The sequence below is a fragment of the Pleurodeles waltl genome, chromosome 2_2 (genome assembly GCF_031143425.1).
Source record: "Pleurodeles waltl isolate 20211129_DDA chromosome 2_2, aPleWal1.hap1.20221129, whole genome shotgun sequence".
Taxonomy (NCBI): domain Eukaryota; kingdom Metazoa; phylum Chordata; class Amphibia; order Caudata; family Salamandridae; genus Pleurodeles; species Pleurodeles waltl.
In genome coordinates, this window is record NC_090439.1 from 352,925,999 (window position 1) to 352,949,261 (window position 23,263).

The 23,263-nt window shown below is 43.0% G+C and overlaps 1 protein-coding gene across 9 annotated transcripts in view; it reads right to left on the minus strand.

The window, feature by feature from the left end:
- Window positions 1-8,721: 8,721 nt before the first annotated feature.
- Window positions 8,722-23,263, minus strand: part of RIPOR2 (RHO family interacting cell polarization regulator 2) — a 445,875-nt gene continuing 431,333 nt past the window's right edge. For all 9 annotated transcript variants that reach the window (XM_069219867.1, XM_069219864.1, XM_069219860.1 and 6 more), the window contains one exon: window positions 8,722-11,994. In XM_069219867.1, the coding sequence (XP_069075968.1) occupies window positions 11,900-11,994 (95 nt within the window). In that variant the 3' untranslated portion in view covers window positions 8,722-11,899. The remainder of the gene's footprint in view (window positions 11,995-23,263) is intronic.

Genomic DNA, 23,263 nt, shown 5'->3' on the forward strand with positions numbered 1-23,263 from the left:
GTGTCCTTTCCTAATACTAAATTGCAGCAGTATGTAGGAATGTTTTGTGACTGAAATGTAGTTGCAAAACATTGGCATTTTACCACCTACTTCAAGTAGGTGGTAACCCGCTAGCAAACAGGAAGGGGTTCCTAAGGGCCCCCCTTTCCATTTGTAAATGCATCCAAAAACGTTTTTTAAGAGGACCACTGCCTACTCATAAAAAATTAAATGAAAACTTTTAATTGTTCTTTTTTAAATGCATCCAGTTTTCCTTTATGGAAAATGGTCTGCATTAAAAAAAAAGATTGCTTTCTTTGAAAGCAATCACAGATATGGTGGTCTGCTGAGCCCAGCAGGCCACCATTCTTGTGATTTTAGCGCTTCCTAATGGGTTGCAAATTGTGACCTACCTCATGAATACTGTTGGACTTTTCATCCTTGGTGTGGTTTCCCCTAACTTTTTGCCTCTGTTTCCCAGGTTGTTGATGTGTGCTGGACTCTGTTTCTGCTGTTTTTGTTACTCTGGGCACTTTACCACCGCTATCCAGTGCTAAAGTGCAAGTGCTCCTGTATACAATGTGTATGTAATTGGCTTTCCATGATTGGCATATTTGCTTTACTGGTAAGTCCCTATTACAGTGCACTAAAGATGCCCAAGGCCTGTAAATCAAATGCTACTAGTGGGCCTGCAGCACTTGTTGTGTCACCCACATTAGTAGCTCTGTAAACATGGCTCAGACCTGCTACTGCAGTGTCTGTGTGTGCAGTTTTAAACTGCCAATTCGACTTGGCAAGTGTACCAACTTGCCAGGCCTAAACCTTCCCTTTTCTTACATGTAAGACACCCCTAAGGTAGGCCATAGGTAGCCCCATGGGCAGGATGCATTGTATGTTTAAGGTAGGACATATACTAATGTGTTTTATAAGTCCTGACAGTGAAATACTGCCAAATTTGTTTTTCACTGTTGCAAGGCCTATCTCTCTTACAGGTTAACATGGGGGCTACCTTTAAAAATGATTAAAGCGTAGATTCCCTTTGGGTGCAGAGACATGTGGAGTTTGGGGTCTCTAAGCTCACAATTTAAAAATACATATTTTAGTAAAGTTGGTTTTAAGATTGTGGGGTTCATTATGACCCTGGCGGAAGGCGGGGAAGCGGCGGTAAGACCGCCAACAGGCTGTCTGTCTTTTTTTTGGTATTATGACCATCGCGGTTACCGCCATGGTCATCCGCCTGTTCCTCGTTCCGACCGCCAGGCTGGAGACCTGGGTCTCCAGCCCGGCGGCCGTCACTATACCACCGGCGGTATTTTGACCCAGCTGACTGCCATGGATTTCATGGGGTTTGAAACCGCCATGAAATCCATGGCGGTAAGCACTATCAGTGCCAGGGAATTCCTTCCCTGGCACTGATAGGGGTCTCTAACCACCCCAACTCCCTCCCCTACACCCCCCACCACCCCTGCCACCCCCCCAAAGGTGGCAGGGTCCCCCTCCCCACCCCGACCCCCAACATCACATAACTCACACACACACACAACACGCATGCAGGCACCACCAACACACACACGCACACCGACATACATGCCAACATCCACACACACTGTCAGACACGCACACCCACATTCAAACATGCATGCACACATCCATACAGACATACCCACAGACATACACGCACTCATTCCCAAACACGCAACACCCCGCAAGCATACACACACTCACACACCCCCTCTACATACACAGACGCACACCCCCATGCACGCACACAACACCCCCTGCCCCCCTCCCCTAACGGACGATCGACTTACCTGGTCCGTCGATCCTCCGGGAGGGGACGGGAGCCATGGGGGCTGCTCCGCCGACACCACACCGCCAACAGAACACCGCCACGCCGAATCACTTGACGTGATTCGGTGGGCGGTGTTCTGTTGGCGTGGCAGTGGAGGTGGAGCAACCTCAACTTGCCCGCCGCCCGCCAGTATGGCTGTTGGCAGCTTTCCGTTTCCGAGGCGGTCCCTCGGCGGTCTTGTAAAAAGACCACTGAGGTTGTAATGACCACCTGTGTGTTTGAAAATGCCACTTTTAGAAAGTGGCCATTTTCTTGCCTAAACCATTCTGTGACTCTGCCTGTTTGTGGATTCCCTGTCTGGGTCAATTTGACAGTCGAGCTGTTTACACCTCCCTCTAGACAGTGACACAAAGGAAGCTGGGGTGTAGCCTGCATATCCTGATGACCCATCTGTGCTAGGGGGAGGAGTGGTCACTCACTTCTGAAAAGGCTGTGCCTTCCCTCTGTCAGGAATAAGCCTATGCGCAGTCCAGGTCCCGCCTGAAACTCCGCTGCGCGTATTTGCGGCGTTTCATGCGCACCACTTGTCATCCCCTCCTGTTCTAAAAGTGGTCATCAGCGTTGTTTGCCCTGTGGTAAAGCTCATGTAGCTGCAGGGTCAGGACATTGGAGGACAAGATGCACTTATCAGTGCTATTCTATGAAGGGACTACAATTCCCAGGTTTTTAGAGGCAGCGGCCATCTTGGGGTGTGGCAGGCCTATAAAGCCCAGCCAAACCCAAGAACATTGCTCACTATTTTGAAGACTTCGATGCGGTCAGACCTCTTGGGGGTCCATTGAAGAAGAGCTCTTTCTGCCACAGAATCTGGCTGTGTAAAGAAGATTGGCAACCCCACCATTTGATTGGTATGAAAAGGAGATACTACTTTTGGTAGAAATTTTGAATTTGTTTTTAGTACAACCTTATGTTTTTGTACTTGGAAAAAAGCTTCTTCAAGAGTAAATGCTTGTATTTCACTAACTCTTCTTAAAGAAGTAATAGCCACAAGGAAGGCGACCTTCCATGTTGAAAATTGAATTTGGCAAGAGTGCAAAAGGTGGTCCCATGAGTCTGGTAAGTACAATATTTAAATTCCATGATGGAACAGGTGGTGTTCTTGGTGGAATGATGCGATTTAATCCTTCCATGAAGGCTTTGATAACAGGAACTCTGAATAGAGAAGTATGTTGAATAGTTTGTAAATATGCAGATATTGCAGTAAGGTGTATTTTTATGGATGAAAAAGCCAAATTTGATTTCTGTAAACGAAGAAGATAGCATACAATATCTTGTATAGATGCTGTAAGTGGATCTATGGTCTTAGATTGACAATAGTAGACAAATCTTTTTCACTTGTTTGCGTAGCACTATTTAGTAGTAGGTTTTTGTGCTTGTTTAATTACTTCCATACATTCAGATGGAAGATTTAAATAACCAAATTCTATGACTTCAGGAGCCAAATCGCTAGATTGAGAACATTGGGGTTTGGATGCCTGATTTGACCTTTGTTTTGTGTTAACAAATCTGGTCTGTTTGGGAGTTTGGAGTGAGGTACTACAGATAGGTCTAATAGTGTTGTGTACCAAGGCTGGCGTGCCCATATTGGTGCTATGAGTATCATGTTGAGTGACGTTTGATGCAACTTGTTGACTAGAAATGGAAGGAGTAGAAGAGGGGGAAAAGCGTAAGCAAATATCTCTGACCAATTGATCCATAGAGCATTGTCCTTGGATAGGGGATGTGGGTGTCTGGATACGAAGTTTTGGCATTTTGTTTTTTCGCTTGTTGCGAATAGATCTATGTCTGCTGTTCCCCACCTTTGAAAGTAGTTTTGAAGTACTTGGGAGTGAATCTCCCATTTGTGTGTCTGTTTGTGATTTCTGCTGAGGAGATCTGCCAACTGATTGTCTATTCCTGTAATTCCTTGGATGAATTTGATTGTGAATTGCCCATTTACAAATGGTTTGGGCTAGAAGGGACAGCTGAGATGAATGTGTCCCTCCCTGTTTGTTGAGATAATACATGGTTGTCATGTTGTCTGTTTTTATGAGAACATTCTTCTGTTTGAGAAGAGGTTGAAGTGCTTTTAGACTAAGGAACACCGCTAATAATTCTAAGTGGTTTTTGTGTAACTGTTTCTGTTTGACATCCCATTGCCCCTGAATGGTCTGATTGTTTAGGTGAGCTCCCCAACCAGTCATTGATGCATCTGTTGTAATTATGGTCTGAGGAACAGGGTCTTGAAACGACCGCCCCTTCATTAAATTGCTGCAATTCCACCATTGAAGGGACATATGTGTTTGGCGGTCCATCAACACTAGATCTTGAAGTTGACCGTGTGCTTGTGACCATTGTTGTGCAAGGCACTGTTGTAAGGGCCTCATGTTTAATCTTGCATGTGGGACTATTGCTATGCAAGATGCCATCATTCCTAAAATCTTCATGATAAATCTTACAGTGTATTGTTGATTTGGCTGTTATGAGTGGTATTAAATTTTGGAAAGCTTGTATCCTTTGTATATTTGGATACGCTAGAGCTAGTTGAGTATTTAGGATAGCACCTAGTTACGGTTGTACTTGTGCTGGTTGAAGGTGTGACTTTTGGTAGTTTATAGAAAGCCCTAGTGTGTGCAGAGTTTCTATTACATAACAAGTATGTTCTTGGCATTGTATAAGATTGCTTGATATTACTAGCCAATCGTCTAGATATGGAAAGACATGGATGTGTTGTCTTCTCAAGTATGCCGCTACTACTGCTAGACACTTTGTGAACACCCTTGGAGCTGTTGTTATGCCAAATGTCTACACTTTGAACTGGTAGTGTTTTCCTGCTATGACAAACCTGAGGTATTTTCTGAGAGCTGGGTGGATGGGTATGCGGAAATACGCATCTTTGAGGTCTAGAACAGTCATAAAATCTGTTTTTTTGCAGTAGTGGAATAACATCTTGCAGAGTTACCATGTCAAAATGTTCTGACAAGATGTATAGATTGAGGGGCCTGCGGTCAAATATGGCCCTGAGGGTGCCATCTTTTTGGGGAATTCGGAAGTATAGTAAGTATACTCCTGTTCCTTGTTGGGACTGTGGAACTAATTCTATTGCTTTCTTTAACAGTAGAGATTGTACTTCTTGTTGTAACAGAACTGTATGTTCGTGGGACAACGTGTGATATCTTGGTGGAATGTTTGAAGGGGTGGATATCAATTCTAGGCAATAGCTATTGCGGATAATTGATAATACCCAGTTGTCTGTGGTGATATTTTGCCAATGAGTGTGGAACTGCTGTAGTCTTCCCCCCACAGGAGATGTGTGGAGTGTAAGGGAGGGAAGGAAGTCACTGCTTAGGTTGTGTTGTTGTTTGTTTAGAGGTTTGGAATGTATCTCTATTTCTAAAGTATTGACCTCTATAGGATCCTATAAACCCACCTTGTTGATACTGGGTTTGTTGTGATTGCTTTGTTTGGGAGGTGGAAGCTTCTGAGGATTGTAGTTTAAAACCTCCTCGAAACTGTGGCCTGCGAAATTAACCTCTCTATGGGGTGGTGTACAAAGCGCCCATTGCTTTCGCAGTATCAGAGTGCTTCCTCAGTTTTTCAATAGTGGTGTCCACTTCTGGGCCAAAGAGGTGCTTTTTATCAAAAGGCATGTTAAGTACAGCACGTTGAATTTCTTGTTTAAAACCAGAGGAACGCAGCCATGCATGTCTTCTGATTGTGATGGCAGTGTTTATGTTCCTTGCAGCCGTAGCAGCAGCATCAAGGGCAGATCTTATTTGATTATTGCTAATCGCTTGCCCCTCTTCTACTTCTTGTTGTGCCCTCTTCTGGTGCATCTTTTGGAAGATGCTGTATAATATCCTGCATTTCATCCCAGTGGGCCCTATCGTACCTGGCTAGAAGTGCCTGAGAATTTGCAATTCTCCACTGATTTGCTGCCTGTGTAGCAACTCTTTTTCCTGCTGTGTCAAATCTTCTGCTCTCCGTATCAGGAGGAGGTGCATCTCCTGAAGACTGGCTATTTGCCCTTTTTCTTGCTGCACTGACTACCCCCTAGTCTGGAGTGACCTGGTGAGTAATGTAATCTGGCTCAGAAGGTGCAGGCTTATACTTTTTATCAATTCTAGGTGTGATAATCCTAAATATTACAGGCTCGCTAAATATTCGGTCTGCGTGTTTAATCATGCCTGGTAACATTGGGAGACACTGGTACCTGGAATGTGTAGAAGATAGTGTATTAAATAAGAAATCTTCTTCCAGTGGCTCAGAATGCATGGTTACCCCATGATAAGCTGCTGCCCTGGATATGATTTGGTTGTATGCAGTGGTATCTTCTGGAGGAGAAGGTTTTGATGGGTAGGTATTTGGGTCATTATCTGGGATGGGATCAGGCTCATATAGATCCCATGGGTCTGCCTGACCTCCCTATGAATATAACAAATGTGTTGGAGAAGGCATTGGTGGGGGGCTGTTGTGAGGTGAGAAAGATAATTGTGGAGAATGAGAAGGAAAAGTATGAAGAGGTATTGGCTTCTCCTTTTGTTTTTGCACCTTTGCTGGTGGCTGTACAGAGTCCAGTTCCTCTTGGAAAGCCAGCTTTCTTTTTGTTTTTAAAGGAGGTGCAGTGACAATTCTTCCTGTCTCCTTAGGATGTGTATTTTGGATTGTCTCGCATCCATGATTTGTAAAACTGGTTCAATGTCAGGCTCTTCCTCAGAGGTTTTATGTGATTCTCTCAATTTTTTTCAAGTTCTTGTTCCTCGGTATATGAGGATTTTTTAGGCTCCAAGGTGTGTTGTTTTTTCGGTCCAGAAAAGGTAGTGGACGGTCTCGGCTCCGAGGCTGACTACCGAATTTTCGACTCCGAAGAATGGACTTTTTTACTGGAGTCCAAAATGGTGCCTTTGACAGATTTACTCGACTTCGAAGTAGACGGAGGAGTGGCCCTTTTTCGGAGCCGACCCCGAAGGACGGTCGCCAACATTCTTTTTTCGGGCCGAACCATGGCCTTCCAGCAGTGGTGTACCCAAGGCCTTTAAATGTTTTTGTGTGCAGGGGTGTAGGGGCAGACGTACTCACATACTGTCCAGCTGTGATGGGTCTGTCGTCTTCAGACTCTTGTTTGGAATCTGTGTCTCGGGTGGAGACTGCTGTTTGCACCTGCTCTTCTTCAGCAACGTCGAGATGTTCACTGCTTTTCGACGCCATTTCGAGTACTCTGGCTCTGCGATCTCGGAGTGTCTTCTTAGATCGAAATGATCGGCAAGCCTCACAATCTTCCTCCTGATGGTCTGGAGAAAGACACAAATTACAAGAAAACAATCTAACAATGGAGTTGATGCCCATGCGCAAAGGAACCGAGAGGAGGAGTCACTCGATCCTGTGACTTCGAAAAGACTTCTTTGAAGAAAAACAACTTGTAACACTCCGTGCCCAACACTAGATGTCAGAAGGGATATGCATAGCATGTGTATCTGCAGCTACACATGCCATCGAATATATATATATCCCCAAAATTCTTTAATTTGTTCTCAAACACAGGTGCAAAAGTACAAAAGCAGATTTTCTAATGTATTTGAGCATTTGGACGCAAGGGATTAGTGCCAGCACTACTAACAATGTAGCAGAGAACCATGTCTACTGGCAATTACAAAGTGTACGCCTATGCTATTTGTTTTTGCTTTGCAGGCACACATTGTAACAAACACCGTTAGAGCAGCCACACTTGTTTAGATACAATTCTTTGCTTCACTTTAGGATTTCCATTTCATTGGATAGGACTGGGCCAGAGAAAGAGGTTACCTTCAGAGACAGTGGTCTGTACTTCCGGTATCAGAGTCTTTGTTGAATACACCCATCATGAGAAGCCACTGATGAGCAATCAGAAGCATACTTATGACCTCTCATGGGGTGTTTCTGTGAAGTTTCTCCTTTTTTAACACCCCCGGCTGGGTGCCAGACTGGCTGACTGGTTATCACAACTTCAGTAGCTTAATGAGTTCAGTTGAAGTATTCTCTGTTTAACCATGATAGGTGAAGTTTCCTACACTGCAGATGTTAGATGCAGGCCTCTTTTGTTCACTGGAAAAAGTTTCTTAAGGAGATCCTTGGCACTCTTCTCTCAAACTCAGTCTTTTGGGTAGGTTCTGAAGTGCTTTACCTTGTGAAGATGGTTTGAAAGACAGGGCGGCCAAGGAGAATCTGCCATCCAGGGTCTCGGATACGACTTCGTCATTGACTGTCCAGCCCTTGGAACCCACTGGTCACACTGCATTGCCACAAGAGCACTGTCCTTGCTTGTGCCCTCTTTAAGGAGCTATCCCCTGCTCTCCCTGGTGAAGGTCCACAGCTGGAGCCCTGTAGGTCTGCACTGCTTGGCTGCAAGCAACACAGCAACAGAAAATCTGCTAGAATATTCTCACGTTTCTCACACTCTGGCACTCACCTGTATGCCTTCACCCAAACATGCATATGTAGACACTGTAACTCATTCATGTCTTTGCTCAGGCATTTCCAATAACAAATTTTTCTTTCCTGGCATAAAAGCCATTGTTCCTCCTTTTTTAGTGGGACAGAAACTGTGGCAACCTCAAAGTACCTATGCCATTACAGCATAAACATATCCAAACATGCATGCTGGTCTCATGCATGGATATACTCTCTGATAAGTTCTCTACAAGGTCAGTGTGACTCGGTGATAAGACAATGCAATTCGAAGAATACGTTCTAAAGAGTGACTAATGACTGCATACCCTCTCTCTCTCACACACACACACACGCATACACACACACAAATATAATGTGTCTGTTATAACAGACCTGTTTAAATGTAGTACTGCCTATTGATGTATTTTCTAGTCCAATTAGCTTGCAAGGATCGATATTTTGTAAATAATATTTTTGACAGTGTGTTAGCATTTCAAAAATAGTCTTTATTATAACTTTACGCAAAACTGGCAATGGAGAAACAAGGCAAGGAAGGGATACGCGTACCACAGAACTAAAACTCATGAATTAAGCACACCTTCCAGGAAGAAGAAACAGCTCATGCAAGCTGACTGGGTGTACAACAGGTGACGAAGGCCAGGTTCATTAACATTTAGCCAGCTGATGAAACTCATTTCTGACCCCGTTTTGGTGAGTTCTGCAGCTCAGAGGATAGGAAATACTGAGTGGGTTTCTCCGTCTGTTGTATCCAAGCACCTGCAAACAAAAACTAGTCAGAATCTAACTGTGCCTTTCTGATTTTACAGAATGTTTGCACCTGAAAAAAAATGACGTGTTGGCCAACAGCCTTCTTATTTGTGTATTTGGCCTGCTGCAGAATTTTTACATAGAGACCCACATGATTGCACTTTCTATCAAAGAAAAAGAAGCATATTCTTGCCGCCAAATAATTGAACAACTCAAAACTGTACAAATATCACCAAAACGTGGGGACATATATCAATATTTATATTTATATACATATATATGTACAATATAACATTCACAGTCTAAACGCCTGCCTACAAACATGCCTGGGAAAAATACAGCCTTTTCAAAAGTGTTTGCAGACATGGGGCGATTCCTTATTATATTACATTTGCGCCCAAATTGCATCATAATAAGCAATTTCAAAAGAAAAACATACATTGATGGCCTAGAATACCAGACGAACGCAAAATATATTACTCTGCAAGCGTGTCACTGCATTTTCCTTGGCTGAACTTGCTCATGTGGTGCGATGCCCGTGGCAACATCAGGGGGGCTACCAAGGTGTCAAATAAGCACTGGTCTTTTTGCAACACTGCCAATGATGCTGTGGAGAGACTGCATCATGGGGCACTTCCAGAGATCACATTCACCAGGTCCTGTGTGATCACCATTGTCTGCCAGGACGACTTAGGATATTGTTCAAAGTGCTGCTACTGGTCCCAGGAGCAGGGTCCCAACCTGTCATGGGATTATTTTAGTACTCTGCCAGCAGAGTACTCATAGTGCCAATGAAAGGGGCAGCTAATCAAACAGAGGTGGAATTAAAGAGAAGGGGGAAGGGTCTGCACCCGAGAAGTAGAAGCCATGTCATCCCAGAATCCCCTACCTATCCAACTTAGAATTAACTTAGCAACCTTTAATTCACCCACAGCTAAAGAGTCTAAGTTTTAGAGTAAGCCTGCATTTGCTTGATGGAAATGGGACAATGGTACTCTGTAAGAATCACATTTCACCAAATTCCTTTATCTGGTGTTTTTCTTGTGTAGAAAGATTTCTCAATGACTGACATAAAAATTGTTTGAACAGAAAACCACTGGTACAAAAAAAGCATCAAAGTAAGTAAAATGTGTTGAACACATTTCAACAATAAGATAGTACTCTGGGTGACTTCAAAGGCTAGGCTCAAGTGCCACTAAAACCCTCTTCGGAGTAGACCAATGAAGAAGCTTTAAAATTTGTTTCGGAAACTAAAACGTGGCTTTGAAATTTACTTCTGAAACTGAAACCTACACCATGACCAATAAAAAGATAAAAGAAGAACTACCTGGTTTGTTCAATGTTCTAGGACAGGTAAATAATTTCCAGTGCTCTGTACCAATAATGAGTGTATTTATACACAGCAGAATGAAAAGCAAGCATAAAAACGGTTTGATGTCTAAACATAAAAAAAGTCCCTGATTTTGTGAATCATGTCCCAGTCATGATGCAGAAGTAGGCTGTCTTGAATCAGGCTGATTTCTGTAAGCAACAACACCATGCTAAAGAATGTCAGCAAGTTTCTCATAGATGAATACTAAATATATATTTGGTAACTTTCTGTGTGCCAGATACTCTATCTAACTGCAGATTCCAGACCTTGTGAAATTCCCCAAGTACCAGACTAGATCAGTAAATTCTTGCAATGGCTACTGTGTTCTGACAGATTAAACCATTAACCTCCTTTGTGAATTTACCCCAACTCTAGACATCAACGTGAACTGCATAATTGTGCAAACCCTACAGGCTGATAGTTTAATCAGCAGACATTCGATCCCAAGGAACGCATAGCATAGTAAAAGAACTGAAATTTGTGCAGGCACCCTTTAGATGTTAACTTGGGACCTCTTTATTGCCCAAAAGTTCACTCCACAGAATGGGAAGGTTAGTGAGCGGTAATGAATCAGAAGTTATAGGATGCCACATAGTATAGACCAGAACGAGTGTTATCAAAGGTAACTTTTTATTTCCATGGCACCCCTAACCTTGAATTCCTCACCTTATGAATTAATACTAAAACAATGAACCACCCACCCCTCCATTGAGGTGGTTCTGGAGAGTGGATTTTATACCTGGATGCCCTGCAGAACCAAACTCCAAAATGACTCTTGCTGTGGACTTGTAATTGATGTAGTGGCAGGTAAAAACGTGGACAGATGCCCACATGAATGCTTTGCACCTGTCCAAAATAATTTAATAATTCCCTAAACTAAGGAGGTATTAGTGGCCTTTTCCCACCAGTCAGTGTGCAGTAGCTATTGCAAGAGGTTGTGGATCCAGTCTGGCAGTAGTGGAGAGTCATAAGGTGATAAATATGTGGTTAGAAGTATCCATCACAAGATATGTGAGGTGACCATGGTAGCCAAACAAGCATTAGAACTGCCTGTGTGACAGGCCAGGGGAAGTGGGATTTAAAGAGACCAGCAAAGTGCACAATGAAAATAATCATCTGTGCCCCTGCCTTTTCCTTGAAACAACATTATGGTTTAAAGTTTTACACACCAGCAACAAACATATATACTTTACAAAAGAAAACAAAAAAAAATGCTTATGTCATATGTTCCAAAATATCAATGAGCATATGTGTCTATTGGCAGACAGTTCCATGACGTAGAAACTTTGCATGTCATAGGTCCCCGGTTCAGGCAGTCCATCATACACCATTGAGCAGAAAGGTGGAACGAACTTCATAGATGGACTCAAGAAAGATATTACATAATTTAGCAAAGGTCTAGGTGTTTCCAGGCCATCTTTCTGGCATGCTTTTAAAGCCTTTTTAATCTGCAGAACACAATGATGTCTCATTGGCCAGGTCTGCTGTTAATACTGTTTAGAGTGGACAAGGGCGGCATTTTCCTAAAAAGCAGTAGCGGTACCACGTCGACCTCCGACTTTAACCATTTCCCCAGGGACTTCATCCAGTCTCTCATATGCTAGGCGGCCATCTTCCCCTATGAAGACAATATAAAGAAAAACAATGAGAGAGAAACTCTGGATCACTGCATGGATAGTAGGTAAACATTAAGTTAGTTTAGTCCAGCTTTGATAAAGCTCTGTGGCAACCAGAAAGTGTACCTTTGTGCACTGTACACCCCAAAAAACATTTCCTCAAAGGCTGGTTTGTGCCATTGCAGCAATACACAATTCCACTATTTTTCAGTTGGAATGGCAAGCGTAAAGCAAGTCTGCCCTGGCTAGTTACCAATACTCTACAAGCCTGCCCACCATTTCTTGATATCGTATCCGAGATACTCAGTGCAGACATTCATGACTGAGCACACGTATCTTTATTTGGCAACTACAGTGGATAAGCATGGCCAGGTATGTCCAGCACACACACTTTTCTGTGTTTTTTTATGTCAAATATTGCTATCTGCTGCAGTAAATTACTCTCACATTACAGTAAAACAATCCCCACATGCTAAACGTTTTCCTTCGATCTGAATTGCTCATTATTTGATGCAGTTAGTCTTCCAAATAAAATAGTTGCAAGAAGTGATCAATATACATATTTAAAGGTACATGACTCCTACGGCATGCATGCCTATCCCAGTGTTCTGACATGCTGAACTTGAAAGCAGAGGAGCTCAGTATTAGTCCGAGGGGGTCGGTTCCATGCCAGGTTTTCAGGAATCGCTGGGCATTTATATAGTTGCTGTATTTATATTAACTACATGTAACATCGCCTCACGTGTAGATACCCTAAAACTCAGGCATGGCTCCGAACTCTGTAGCTCAAGTTAGAACCCCAGTATTAATCTCTCTCCAGAAACCTCGTGTTGTACATACAGAGCCAATGATCAAATAGACGTTTTTCTGCCAGAACATACAAGACCTTACTTAACGCCCTCATTAGGGCCCGGGTACTTAAACTGGCCTGGACTGCGCGGAAAATGAGCTAAGAAAGAAAGAAACGTTCTTAAAAGTCGTGAAGTTAAGTCCATCGGCTCTGTGTGTATGTTTATGTTTTATGTGTGGGGGGTGTCTTTAGGTGTCCTTCATTTACCCGTTTTCTAAGCTGCCACGGTCACCCATCATCAGGGCCGTCCTTCAAGGTCGGCAACGAGTTTGGCAATTTTAACAGGCAATGCGGGGAGGAGTGAGGCAGAATCTCACGATACAATAAGGCTAGGACGCCGTTTCTTACTGGCGATACGATGAGAGTAGCAGTACTGTTGGTTTGGGTTACCCAGAACGCGTGCACTCGCATACACAGATGCCACGTGCAAGCGTTTAACTGACTGAGCCTTCTTCCTGGTGAGCGAGGTCATTTACGCGTTACCACCAGGGTCCCAAGGATAGACCCTGTGACCCCCCCACCCACCCGCCCGCAACGAAAGTGGTGTCTTAACTTTTACCCACTGATAGTTTGTAATTGTTCCAGTGTTTGCATTTATTTACCTTGCGTAATATAATTAAACTCAAAAGACGGGTCATGTATAACCTCTTGTAATGCAATCAAGGAGGGTAAAACCTTTTGTAAAAAAATAATCAGTGTATTCTGGGGTGTCAACGCGCTTATGTTTTCAGTCAGAAAAAAAGGCAGATAAAAGACAAATTATTCAAAAGAAATTAGTAAAATAGGTTCTTGGCTGGTTATTCTCCAGGAATATTCTGGTGAAGTGTTGCACTGTATTACTTCCTAAATGCTTGGACTCTGAGAAAAGAGAACATAGCCGGAAATAGATCCCAGGCCTGTGCTCACAGAGCAGCCAGTCCTGCAGAGAGGGATGGGCTGTGCAGAGCGAGGTAAACACTGTCTGGAGTTTAATAGCCTGGCACCTCTTATCATATCAGAACGGGTGCTGCTCCCGCTTTTGCGTTGGGGAGGGAGGGGGCACTGGACCTTGGCCAGGCATGAACGCAATTTGGGAAGGTCCAATTTCAGAGATCAGCGTTTATTGGACGGACTGGTGGGGGCAGGGGGTGCAAGGGAGAAACTGAGCTGGCTGGTTGACTTGATAACGCTGTGTGTCTGCACAGAGTTTACTCTTCCCTACTACTTTTGGCGTGCAATATCACTAGTCATGTTAAAGAACAACATGATAAGTCATATGCCCTCAATTTGAACTCGAGGGGCCCCTTTATGCTGGGATTTTTAGAGGGTAAATACAATACACTGAGATCTAATCAGATGTGCGATTTTCCTTTGCGATTTGCTGTGCTTCGGTGGAAGGGTGCTGCAATGCCACTGCTTTTTGTGTCTGGGCACTGCATGGGTTCTCCAAGCTCCGCAAACATCGTTTAATAACAACCTGAATTTTCTATAACTATACCACACTTCTGCCGCTTCGAAGCCCTCTGTACCAGGCCCGGTATCATAAACAGGTGCGCTCAGTGCAGAGCCGAAAGAGAGCCTTTTTTGCGTTTGCACACTGTCTAAAACATTTACACTGGGAATTTCTCCGACTTACAATATCACTGTGTAGGCAGCACAGTTCGAAAACAGAGAGAAGCCATCACTGCTCGCTTATGGTCGGCATTGAGTAAGAGCAACTGATCATCATACGACACCGGGTGCTACTATTTCATTATTACCCAACTGAAAGGTCCTCAGTTAGGATCCCCGGAAGGGTGGAAGCTTGAGTCGGCCCTTCTGCATTTCAAGCTCCTGCCTGCCTGGTCACCTGCACATTGTCAGCGACACACACTACGCTCCGAGCCACTCGGTCTGTCTTCTTGTAGCTCGCATGATTAGTAGTGATCAGATACTCTAATGCGCAGCCCCCACAGAAGACATGCGGTGGCCGGGGGCCTTCCCTCCTGATGCCCTCAGACGTCTACTCCAGTGCACACTAGCAACGGTGCACAAGATGGCCATCTCGCGGTTGTCTGCTCCTCCCTCTGCTTGGAGGAAATATAAAAGCCCCAAAAATGATTGCTAAAAAAAAAAAAGTTCGACAAAGTGGTAAAGATGGTGGAGACGAGACGTGCCAAGGTGAGTGGTGCGAATTCTGTTGCCATAGGTTGGAGTGCACCATTTAAATAATCCTATAGCTCCCCCATGTCCCATGGAATAACCCTCCCCATCCCCGCTCTTTTGGTAGGTGAATATTAGTTGCGACTGAGGACAATGTTGTGGTGGTGACGGATTGCGGGAATGGATAGTCAGTGGCACACTGGACAGCATGAGGAAAGACACTGAGGGCCTAGCAGAGAGGCGTGGGTATAATAATTGGGCCTTTTTTGCCCAACTGATACCTGAATAGCAGAAGAATGCCTTGGCCTCTAGTATGTATTTTTTTGTAAATTTTGCAAGCGGATTACAGATTTGCATGGTTGTCTGCAGTTGATTTTCCCACCATAATCTGTCTATTTCAGGAGCCTCTCATCCTCAACATACCCCGCAACAGCCACATCTCCGCCCACCTGAGACACCTGCACTGGCTTCCCGTCAACAAAAGGATCACCTTCCGACTCCTCACCCACGCACACAAAGCCCTCCACAACAAGGGACCCGAATACCTCAACCGCCGCCTCAGCTTCTACACACCCACCCGTCCTCTTCACTCCGCCAACCTCGCTCTCGCCGCCGTCCCTCGCATCCGCCGCACCACGGCGGGTGGGAGGTCCTTCTCCTACCTGGCGGCCAAGACATGGAACTCCCTCCCCACCATCCTCAAGACCACCCAGGGCCACTCCGCTTTCCGGAGACTACTCAAGACCTGGCTCTTCGAGCAGCAGTAACCCCTTCCCCCTAGCGCCTTGAGACCCGCACGGGTGAGTAGTGCGCTTTATAAATATTTATGATTTGATTTGATTCCTCTCTTCCTGGTATGTGTCTGAAAACCAGTGCGAGGGTTTATTGTTGTTCTTTTTTTTTAATTTAGGAAGTGTGAGTTCGTCCACCGCTTATGTAAGGGTTGATTTATAATAGTCCACCATTTTGGTACAACGGAGCTTCATGTCCAGTCTCATTTAACTTTGTAGCAATCTCATCTTCCAGTGCAGATACATTGGAAGAAATCCTGTTGCACACATTTTTAATACCATGTAGGTCGTGCTAGACACAGACGTAAGCCCTAAGCTTGTGGTGCCTAATTAATCACTTCAGTAAAGCTCAATAATGCCACGGTATATCAGGGGTAGCTTGCAATCCAGAAAAGAGGGACCTTGGTCCACAAGTTTCATCTTGACTTCTTTTGTGCTCAAATCAAACCTGATTTGACTATGGTTGCTCTCCATCTATAAAGGCATACAGGAAGTAAAATAACGATGGAGTAGATTACTTCATAAAATACTTATTAGTGGTTAAGACGCTTTGGCACATCAGTGTCAACCTGACGCGACTATGGTTGCTCTCCATCTATAAAAACATATAAGAAGTGAAATAACGATGGAGTAGATTTCTGCCTAAATAATTATTAGTGGTTAAGAAGCTCTGACACATCAGGGCCATCCATCACGGTCACTACCTTAATAAGACAGTTCTTAATTTGTGCTGCGGTTTGCCAGTGCTAGGCACTGGCACTTATTTTTAAACCGCAGCACTTGTTTGAAAATACACCACATGGCACTGTCAGCCTGTTCTTGAGCACAGCACTTCAGTAGTGTAAATTTATTTAAAAACATGGTAAAAAACTCAAAGCCATCCCTACAGCTTTAAGAGCCCTGAACAGTCCAAGATGTCACGCTTGTTTAAGTGTGGTGCTTAGTAGTTCATGTTAATACTGGCAGTCAGCAGCAGTGGCTGGAGTGATGGGTGGTATCAGCCAAGATGGAATACCCCGGGCCTGGCACTTATATTTTTACGTATCAAGCACTGCTAATTGGTATCCCTGAGTGGGAGGGGAGTGTTGACATATATCTTGCAACATTGTTGTGCGAGGGGACTCAAGATGCGCTTACTTCTGAGGTCCAATGGATGAAAACACTCTTGGGGTTCTACGTTTTCCCGCAAAGAGGAAATGTGGTCAAGCTGTGTGAGCAGGATTGCTTCTTTTATGGAGGGCCAAGGCAGGTATGGGTACTGTTAGACCCCTTAAGTAAAGGCAGCATGGAGCTAAAACTGATAGCATGGAATGCATAGTGTTATTCCTAACATTTAAAAACCAGAACCTGAAGCATTTACATCCACATCATTTTTACTTTCTCTTAGTTTGTTCTATAACCTGGACCACTGTTTTGTTTCCGTTCTCTAAGCTTAGGAAATTTCACCTATTCTGCAAAGGTCTTGCCTTCAATTACTGCATATCCTGATTGAAATGAAGCCTTGTGCTCAGTCAGCTAACAAAATATTGAGACTCAGTGACTTAAGAAGTTACTGATCACAATCAGAGATACTTAAGCCATCCATGCCTACGTGGAATTTCTTGACCTAGTCCATTTTTGAAAACACCTAATAGCCTTAAATTTGGCATTTGAGAAGCATGTCAGCACAAAGTGAAGGTGGTACCCGATCATGATATATTAGGACCACTTATGATCTATTTTCCTAAAACATAATAATTTAGTCTACTAAAAAAGAAACTGGGGACTATGTGTGGAATGGTTTCCCTGACACCATACTGCCATTCCAAATAACCAACAATAACAGCTGGGTTCTGGAGTAGTGTCCTACCCGCCATAAATCACTTCAACATCTCATCAGGGATTGTAAGTACTATATATCTTCAACACCTTCAACTACAATACAAAGCAATACAATTGTTTGATCCGATTGGGGAGAAAGAGAAACATTCTGTCTATCAAAGCCACACAGTTTTTGAAAAGGCCACTGTTGGTACGACTTGAGGCCAATACTATATTTACGTTCATAAGGTTAGTTCATAAGACTGAAATTCTCATAAACGAGAGTACATATCAACATTGTACACATGCTCACGCAATAAAGTAAAATAAATTGCAGTTATTTCCATGGTTAGAATATAATACTTTTTATTTTCATAGGATAAAAACATACTGCTAGAGTGAGATAAAAATCTTTCAAAGTAAACATAAGGACACATGCTGTTTCTCTCAACTCTCTCACTATACTGGGCATAAATTTAAAACCATTAATTCATATCGTGACAGCATGGACAGGTGAGTAAGACATTAAAAAGATTTTTAACTGTATGCATAAGAAAAGGACTCATATATGCTTCTGCCCCATACAAAATGCACCTGCCCCCTTTTTAATGCAAAGCACAATCTCTTCTCTAATGGATTATCGACATAGCCAAGGATAAGGGGAAAAGCTTACACCATGGGTTTCGGTAAACATTACCCAGGGTCTGTGGTTTGACTGAGGGCTGCACTGATGAGAGTGGTGATCAGTGGGGGGTGTAAAGTGGGCTTGGGGAAGTCAGACCTGCCAACTAAAATAACAAACATTTGCAATGCAACGGGTCTCACATTTGCTCGAGTTAGAGCTATTAGCGTTGTAAACTCCTAACCGGACGTTTCTTGCCACACAAATTAAAAGAAAAAAACAGAAAATAAAAGGATAAGGTAGTCCGGAAACCATGCTGAAAACATGGAGCCTCGTATGTTTTCAGTAGTTTACCGGTGCTGTGTAGGTGGGCTAAACACTGGAAAAGGCATGACATATGCATGCCTTTCATGAATGAAAGCAAGCTGATTTTAAAAGGCAAGCCCACAAACCAATGAAAGTGACTGACATGACATGGGCGTGGTTAGATGCCCGAAGAGAGATTACTGCAGGGGGTGGAGCACTTTGCGCCCACCCCTAAAAATTTCACAGGGGGATGGGATGAGGGGGTTGGGCCCTTGGGGTACAGGGCCTCATTCCAAGAAGTAGCTATGAAGCCCTATTACGCTGCCCCCAAATCCCCTCTTCGAAAAAAAAGAAAAAAGTTTGCTGAGGCTGGTGTGAATGTCTTGGAGTGTTTTCACATCCCTTAAAGGACTTAGGCAGTTCAAAGCCTCCCAAAACAAGCTGGAAATCTACTATTCACAGGGGTTCAGCTTGTTTTCCCTGCCACCCTGTGATATCAGCTCTTCACAGGTTGACTGTGTAATGGGAGCCATGTATGTCACATATCGGCACCGTGTGAGTTGACAGATCTGGGAAGGGAAGCATGTATATGGCATGGAGAGTGAGATGTGGAGCTATTCTGAGAGTTTCATTCAATACTGTGCCCTAAAGTCATCTCCCAGTTGCTAGATCATAGATAAGACAATATTGTGTTAGGCTGCATCCTTGAAACTATCCGTTTACCACTGTGCCCTAAAGTCATCTCCCAGTGCTAGATCACAGATAAGACAATATTGTGTTAGGCTGCATCCTTGAAACTATCCCTTTACCACACTCAGGGGTACGCCTTCTCTTCAGCATTAGGAGTGCTTAGAAGCAGGCTAAATCACTGTTGTAAGTGCTATAAAAAATATTTTCCAAAGACCCTCCAATAAGATGTGAATTTCACTGAGGTGGGCAGAAACAAAAACCCAATTTCCATCCCTGAATATGTGAAAGTCAAAGTTTTATACATGACACTAGGCGACTTGATATTTAATGCTCGTTTTACCACTTAGATGTATGCTGGTTGTGAACTTTGTATTTATAGTCTGGGCAGGTTCCACAGCATTTGTCTGCTGGGACAGTCCCTGAGTTCTACCATCAGAAGCACTCACGCCACAGTTGTGTAATGAGCGAAACAGAAACTATGAAATGAGAAGGCCTGTTTGTATAAATCTCAGCCTCTCCTTGTAACTAATTGTGCGCTCCTGGATAATCACTTTCTGAACATATTTCACTGCTCTTCTTTTAAATACTGAGAGGAAACATATCAAACTAAACACTGGTAGTATTTGATAAGAAAACAGGATTGTAACCCAACAATCATTTGATTTTACCTGTGGAGGGTACAACACCTAGTTTCACAGTCCACTCACTGTAATATGATGCAGTAAGAACTTTACGAATCTTGAAACAAGAATCTATGTTCTGTGGTGCTGGCACTCCTGCTTCTGCAAATAGTTCGATAATAGACCAATCGTATTCTTCCAATACTTATGTCCCCTTAATTACCATTATGTGATAGAGGTGAGTTCTCTTGGATTTTCAAGCCCAAAACAAACAGAACCTTCAAGTGGCTTCTGTCTGCCACCCACACCCTAAACTAATGCGCCAACATTTTAGGACAAAGCATTAACTTGTGATATAAATGAGAGAGGGAAAGATATACCCATCTAGCAGTTGAATTGTACAACGTAAATCTAGAAAACTTTGGATCAATCCCGGTTTCTACACTTAACCAAATTGTGTGATCCTAGGCAATTGTATTATTTGACATTGCCTTCGTTTTCATCTTTGTCACATTTGAGGGCACTTTGAAATAGATGAGTTTAGGGTGTACGGTATAGAACATCAAAAACAAGTTTTAAGACTATGATGTTGTTCCGTGTGTAACAACAACCTGTGCCACATACAGGGTGCACAAGACAACTGGCGTGCCTCTTGGTTGTCTATTGGCAATGTAGTCTGAGTTAGAGGAGGCATGAATGTTTTTAAGTTCATGTTTAAAAACTATCACTTTTTAGGGGTGAAAAGGCTCCAGAGGTTGCTTGCAATGCAGTGATATAATCTTATAAACTAAGGTGAAAGAATACACATTTTTTTATTTTGAAGATACTTTATCATATTGTTAAATGTTTGTTGCAAGATGTTTCTAAAAATGAAGACGTTCCTAAAGATAAGTGGTGCACGGCACCTTTTTTACTTGTTATCCTTTATTTCAGCTAACATTTAAATAAATGCTTGTCCTTTTTTAACATCCTTCAGAATGTTAGTGCTCAGTCAAGTAAACAGCAGCCAAGCGCTGCTGTTCAGCAAGGGGCCATATGAAAAGGCCAGGGGTGTGTGTGGCCCTCTGGCCGTACCTTGAGTAATCTTCCCTTAAATAAATCAAGTGCAAGTGTGCTTTATTGCATTTATCATCAAAGAAGACATTTTGCTTGTAACATACTAAAGATCATTACAATATTAAAGTATTATTTGAATTAAATATATAGTCTGTAGGAGGATTGGTCAAATCAAGGGAAATAACAGGTTTGAGCAAACACCTCTCATATAAGCCATTGTGGATGGCAACGTTTATAGACAGTGATCCCCTCTAAATCACTTCACTCCAGACCCAATCTGCAGAATGTAGAACCTTAATGAAGAAAAAAAGTAAAACAGAAGGAATCTTCCAAGAGATGATTTTCATAACACACCCTCTCAAATGCCACCTTGAAGGCCATGAACCAAGAGTACCAACATCTATGGACCTTTTGGCCAGAACACACAACCCAAAGGTACAGTGAAAGCCAGTTTGTTCAATGGGACAATATTTTCCTGCACAAACAAGGAGGATGAGGGATTTATATGATCCAGCTCTTTGTCAGCTGCCTTTTTATACAAGGGCTTTATTATGCCTCTTTTCTAAGAATGATCTATCAGACCAGAGCAGATGACATAATTGAATAGTGAGGGCAAAACTGTGGGCCACCATTTAGGAAATGTCTATATCACTGCACGAGGGATGTTGTAAGAACGAGGGATAGGGCAAAATAATCACCATGTCATATTTACAAGTCAGTACATGAAATGAGATCCCTACAATTTATAAATAAGTAGGCAGCGCAGCAAGGACTTTTTTCCGTGGAAATGATTGTGTCCTGCCGGGTTAACACTCAAAAGGCATAACAGTTAAATAAACTGAATTACTTCAAATACATCGTCAAGCTTGCCCCTCCAGGACACTTTTTTTAAAGGAAAACAAGGGAGGTGATAGGAACCATATTTGGATCTCCTTCTTGATCTTGGGTGCTTGGCCATCTGTTTTTTAGTTCATGTTGTACTCCATCTAGTATTGCACTATTTTGTGGCATGGATGAAAAATGGGTCCCTCAAGACCCCTGAGGATCTTGCATCCACGTGTCACAGGAGAAGTCTGCTTTCTACATGTATGTAGCTTTTTTTGTAAGGTGCTGGTATTTGAGGGAAATTATTTTGTAATGCTACTGTTACAGAAAGAGGCATTTATGACTAAGGACCAAATACCATCTATGATGAACTCGGATTCTTGATGTAGACCAGAAATCTCCTGAAGGTTAAGGAAGGGTTGGTCTGTGTCTGAAGACCTTGTACATACAAGAAGGCTATCTGCCCTTAGTTCAGGAGTAGACAGGAGTTAGTCCAGGTAAAGAAAGACCTCTGTGAACTGGCAAGTTTTTATTTTTTTGTTGAATACTTGTCTCAATTCAAGTTGCAACGAGTAGCAAAGTTGTGCCACCAACACTTCTTTTGATCTCCCTCTTTGCTGCTGAATCTGGAATGCATGCCTTTCTGTGTCAATCCCAATCCTATACTGGATGACTGGAGGAAACTGATATAAATCAAGAACCAGTGGACTTGCCTTCCTACTCATTACAGTTCCACAAAAAACAAGACTTGAAACTGTGGTCAAGATCTCATTTATCCGATCAGGGCAACATGTCACTCTGGGGCCCACAGTAGCTGTCCCTACAACTAGAACATTTTGACAGTAACAAATAGCTCTTCAAACACATGTACCTGCATATGTGCTACCACCAAAAGTCACATCTAGTGTGCTACTGAAATTTTGACTCTAGTGCCTGGGCCATGCCCAATTGAACACCTCAGAGCAGACACCAAGTATCTCCTCAAAAGGTCATAAGACAGTTTTTATTTGTCATTCTCCACAGCCTCCAATTTCAGCCATTCTGAGGGCCAGGCATACCAGTTACCCAACGGACATATGGTAGCTTTCTGTTTGGAACCTCTACTTCATTGACTTAAAATGTTAAAGCAATGATTCTGAGAAGCTCCACTCTGTCCTGAACATCCACCAGAGGATAACTGTTGAAACAGACTCAATTGTACCTGTGTTTCTAGTGAAAGGGTGTCCATAGTAGATCAGTATCTACGCCAGATTTTCAGGACAACCCCGACTATCTAAATTAGTACGGTTGAGTTTTCGTATATGTGATCTATCTAATGTTAAATATCCCTAAACTATAGCATGGTTCTGGCAATCCTCTACTTCAGCTGGACAACCTTGTTTTAGCACTTTGGAGCTAGAAACATGTTTAGCATTGGTACCCTGCCCATGAAGGGACTCTAGTTTTCACTGTATATGAAAGTTTTTGGCCCGCCAAGTAAATGCTTGCTATTAAATTATGATTTTTGCTGCACCACGTAAACACTTTCAACTAAATTCCTTTCCTCACTTTTGAGTAGAGTACTCAATGAGTACTCCATTTATTAACTGT